Genomic DNA, 5,220 nt, shown 5'->3' on the forward strand with positions numbered 1-5,220 from the left:
CGCCCCCCCCCCCCCCCCGGCCGCGCCCGTGCCCCGCGCGGCGGCCGCCGGGCCGCGCCATGCCCGCGCCCGTGCCCGCGCCCCCGGGCCGGGACCCGGCCCCGCGCGGTTATTGCATTATTTAATTATCTCCACTTTATTCCTTCAGATGTTTATCAGCTGCTTTGCATATCACGTGGGGGCGGGCGGCCCAATGAGGGCCCGCCTGGCGCGACACTGGCGCGTCAGCCTTGGTCAAGTCCCGGAGATTTAGTATCTCTTTTTTCAGTCTTTGGGGCTTTTAAAAAAGAGCCACTAGTCTCAATGCGGAGCGGGCTATGACAGCCTCCGTGCTCCTCCACCCCCGCTGGATCGAGCCCGTCATGTTCCTCTACGACAACAGCCTGGATGAGATCAATAAGAACATGGACGGGTTTCACGCCGGCAGCAACTTCGCGGCGGCTGCGGCGGCCAACCCGTGCCGCAACCTGATGGCTCACCCTGCGCCCCTGGCCGCCCCCAGCGCCGCCGCCTACACGTCGAGCGAGGCCCCCGCCGCCGGCATGGCCGAGCCCGCTGTCAAGCAGTGCAGCCCCTGCTCCGCCGCCGTGCAGAGCTCATCCGGCGCCGCGCTGCCCTACGGCTACTTCGGCAGCGGCTACTACCCGTGCCGCATGACCCACCACAACGCCATCAAGTCCTGCGCCCAGCCCGCCTCCACCTTCGCCGACAAGTACATGGACACGTCGGTCTCCGGCGAGGAGTTCACGTCGCGGGCCAAGGAGTTCGCCTTCTACCAAGGCTACGCGGCCGGGCCCTACCAGCCGGTGCCCGGCTACCTGGACATGCCCGTGGTGCCCACCATCGGCGGCCCCGGCGAGCCGCGCCACGACTCCCTGCTCCCCATGGACAGCTACCAGCCGTGGGCCATCACCAACGGGTGGAACGGGCAAGTGTACTGCCCCAAGGAGCAGAGCCAGCCGCCTCACCTCTGGAAGTCCACCCTCCCGGGTAATCCACCTGCGCTCCTCTCCGGCCCCCACCCGCTCGCCCCCTCCCCGCTCCCGCGTCCGGGTCCCCCCCGGACTCCCCCCCCGGCTGCCCCGTCCCCGCCCCGCCCGCGCTCCCCGGCCCCAGCCCGCCCCGGCGCCGCGGGGATGGCACCGGTGCCGCCCCCTCCCCCGCGCCCGACGCATCGCGCCTCGCCCGCCCGGGGCTGCGGGAGAGGAAACAGCTGAGAAGGACTGCCGGGGCCGGAGCCCGCGGGGAAGCGCGCCGGAGCAGAATTTTCCATAAGCATTGAGGCCGGGACTGCCCCTCGCAGGGCTGAGCCCTGGCGCTGCCGGGACCGGGCCCCCCCGTGCCCCTGAGCCGAGCCCCGAGCGCGGAGCGGGGCCGTCCCGGGACCGGGGAGGGGGGAGGGAGGCGGCCGGAGAAACCGGCACCGAGCTCAGGGCCGCCGGAGGATGTCCCGAGCGGTAGTTGCGATTTTCTAACGCTTGTCGCTTGGTTTTTGTGTTGCAGACGTCGTTTCGCATCCCTCGGATGCGAACTCGTACAGACGTGGGAGGAAGAAGCGAGTGCCCTACACAAAGGTGCAGTTAAAAGAACTCGAAAGGGAATATGCTACAAATAAATTCATAACCAAAGACAAACGGCGGAGGATATCGGCGACCACGAATCTGTCAGAGCGACAGGTCACAATCTGGTTCCAGAACAGAAGGGTCAAAGAGAAAAAAGTCATCAACAAATTGAAGACGACCAGTTAATGGATTAACCGTGGAGAAGCGGCAGCTCGGAAGGATCCGAACTTTTTTCCTTTCTTTTTCTTTTTTTTTTTTTTTCCTTTTTTTTTTTTTTTTTTTTTGTGTGGTGTGTTCAGATTTAAATAATTATTAATAATAATTAAAAAGAAAAAAAAAAGAAAAGAAAAGACAATGAACTTCTCTCAGAACAAGCGATCTGTATCCTTGGAATTATAGCATTTTTTGAAAAAAAAAAAAAAAAAAGATTGCTGTAGCAAATGGTTAAAGCTGACAGTTCTCCTGCAATCCCAAGCAGACAGTGTAACTGCCAAACTAAAGCCCACATCCCCCGCCGAGAGAAGCGCTTGCAGTTCAGACACACCATTTTCCGAGCAACTTGTAAGTACTTCGGTGACCTTCCTGTTTGAGAACGCTCGTCGTGGCCACGATGGGAGCTGGTGAACGTCAGGAGCTCGATGCGTACACATTAGCTTGTTTTCTTCCATTGCAATCCAAACTGTATGTTGAATGACTGCTCAGGTAAACCATAGTGAAAAAAAATACAATTACTGTATGTTTTAAAGCAATGCATTTAGTGTTAAAGAAAAAGAAAGAAAAAAAAAAGTAATAATAAACCTCGAAGGTACTGAATAAGGATTTCAGAGACATCAGTAATGAAGGAAGCTCTGTGGAGGATCTATCCTGATAGCAAATTAGAACCATCGCAAACAGTGGGGATAGAAAGGGAATTATTTGCTTGGAGATATCTGTTGGTTTTATTATTTTTATTTCCGAAAGATGATTTCTTGTCATCTGTTTTGTTGTTTTGTTTTCCCCCTCAGACCGTACAATAGATACGTTGTAAAGGACTCTGCCTATTTTAAACCTCAAATGATCTTCTAGAATAAATACTTTAAGTCCCCGGAAATTTGTAGTTGTTTGACTCTGGGTGGATACCAAAACACCACCATTGGCATTCCTGCATAGCTAAAAAGTAATCCCTCTGTGGAAAAAAATACCCGAGAACTTCGAACTGAAATACATTTCTTTTTCCCCCAGAAGTATTTTGATTTATATAATCTATATTTTGATCTATAAGCAATTAGTTGTTTCTCCTTGTTTATTGTCTGTTATGAGGCCGCAGTAGGACATTTAGGGATTCTTTTTACAGCACCTTTTAATCCAATCAGTTATTTCAACCAGCACATTATTTTGTTTTTATTCACTATAAGAAGCTATCGTGTAAATAAAATGACAAAAAATCAGCGCACTGTGAAAATGTATTTGTGCACCCTCATTTTTTTTTTTTTTTTTATATTTCTACTGAAAAAATGAAAATCCAAGACGTGTAGATAGGCATAGTAGTATTAATACTGTTATAATAAAATAGTCACTGTAATAAAACCTGGAAGAAACACTCCTTATTTTTCGATACCTACATGCATTCCATAAGAAAGTAAAAAAATATAATGTATGACCTGTCATGGGACTGTAAGATTGTTGCCTTCCATTGTGTAGCTTATGTACAGATACACGTGTGCGTAGAGATGTATCAGTGCCTATTTTACTTTGTTTTACTGATGGAGGATGTTTCTGTGGGAGCAGGCCCGCCCGGTAGCCAGCGTTCCTAGAGATGTGCTGTGATGTTCGGGAAAGCTTTGCAGAGGGTTTGGGGCCAGAGGAGAAAGAGGAGGATGGCACCGGCCTCACAAGGCAGCCCGCTCAGGGAAATGGAAGCCGGCGGGCAGCCCTGGGGCCGCGGGGGCGATGGCGGAGGGGAAGGTGGGGGCACTGCGGCGAGGCCGGGCCGGGGAAGGCCCAAACCTTGACCTTGAGGGGAAAAACGCCGGTTTGTGACCTTGACTTTTGACAGCTTCCATTGCCGCCGCCGCGGCAGCCGCCGCCATTCGCGGGACGATGGCGCCACCTCGTGGCCGCGCCGCGCCCGCACCTGGCCGCGCCCGCGCAGCATCCCCACAGCGGGCTGCGACCGCGCGGCACCGCGCTCAGCGTCGGCCTTCTGCGTCTCCGTGCTCGCGTATCTCTTCTTGTCTACGGTGCGTGAGGGAGGGAGAAAGAAGGCCTAGTGGTTGTGCTCGGCTCTCCCTTCTCCGGAGGTGGTGAGGGAGCGGCAGGCCCGGCCCGGCGTTGAAAATCTGTGTCCGTGCGGTGCGCGGGGCCGCAGCGCCGCGGGTTCGGTCGGGTAGAACCGAAGGCAGAAGGTAGAAACAAAGGCAGAACCGCTTTTGCCTCCCGTCTCCTTCGGTGGTCTGCAGCTCTAATTAGAGTTATCGAGGAACCTTTACGGTACATTTAGAGGGTATCGGATGCCGCTGGCAGTGCAGACTTCTAGACTTACATTTCTGAAATTCAAAGGGCCATACCTCTGCCGAGGGCTTGCTGGCGCTCAGACTGGAGTGTTATGCATCTGTGCCATAACTTACATGGAAAGTACCTGCAAGAAAGCTCTCTGTTTTCCAGGAAGCTGCCGTGCTCGAGGCGTGCTGGAATCGCAGGGCCCGGGGTGCGCAGGGACAGTTCAGAAGGTGTCAGGCCTCTGGCACTTCACAACACTGTGACATGAGAACATCGATGCACCCATGCAGATGTTCGGAACTCTCGGAGTGGGGTTTCTCCGATTTCAGTGCAGGAACGGCAGGGGAAAACTGGCCATGTGGTCTGTGGTCTCACCGTCGGGCTCTGTTCTGGGGTGATAGCGTTATTCCAGGAAGGGACTTGAGGCAGTCCCCATGGCAAGGCTGAGAGGAAGCAGAGTCCACAGAGTCGCGGGGCATCTGTCTGTCAGGGCCAAGCAGAACCCGGCTGGGATGCCAGCAGCATCCATGAGCCCACTCAATTGCAGCTGCCTGCCCGGCCCCCGGCTGATTTTTAGTTGGAGAGCTCCACAAAAATACCGTGCTGGGGCTCTTTGGACCTTGGGAATGGGCTCTTCTCGGTTGCACCATTAAAACAGGTCTGGTGATAGCTGCTTGCACGGAGTGTACCTGCGGCCAGCAGGCAGATACCTGAGATAGGCAGCAGGCAGGAAAGCTCATTGCAAAGCTTTCTCCAAAAGGAACCAAATGGCCTGGAGAAAGGCACTTGTGAACTGCACTTGTTCTCGAACCGAGAGGATAATTCTATTTATTCCGTTATATTTCACAACCTGTGTAATTATGGCATGAGACACGCCACAAATTGCATGTATTTCAGGAGCTGAGGGTGATAGGCACGACTCGAGCCCGCAGTGATTGTGAATCTGTGGCAAGAGCTTTTCTTTTCACACCGTGCCCCAGAGCGATAGAATTCAGAAGACCTTGAAAGAAAAGCTCAAAGAGAATATGGCCGACTTTAATACAATAACAGCTTTAAAAAAGAAAGAAAGAAAGAAAGAAAGAAAGAAAGAAAGAAAGAAAGAAAGAAAGAAAGAAAGAAAGAAAGAAAGAAAGAAAGAAAGAAAGAAAGAAAGAAAGAAAGAAAGAAAGAAAGAAAGAAA

General features: G+C 53.2%; 1 protein-coding gene across 1 annotated transcript; it reads left to right on the plus strand.

The window, feature by feature from the left end:
* Positions 1-317: 317 nt before the first annotated feature.
* HOXA13 (homeobox A13) lies at positions 318-1,748 on the plus strand. The gene is made up of 2 exons (XM_042889170.1): positions 318-990; positions 1,504-1,748. Exons 1-2 carry the CDS (start codon positions 318-320, stop codon positions 1,746-1,748), a joined length of 918 nt encoding a protein of 305 aa, XP_042745104.1.
* The last annotated feature ends 3,472 nt before the right edge of the window (positions 1,749-5,220 follow it).

This window comes from Lagopus leucura, unplaced genomic scaffold (genome assembly GCF_019238085.1).
Source record: "Lagopus leucura isolate 7727_CA_CO unplaced genomic scaffold, USGS_WTPT01 Super-Scaffold_100157, whole genome shotgun sequence".
NCBI classification, from domain to species: domain Eukaryota; kingdom Metazoa; phylum Chordata; class Aves; order Galliformes; family Phasianidae; genus Lagopus; species Lagopus leucura.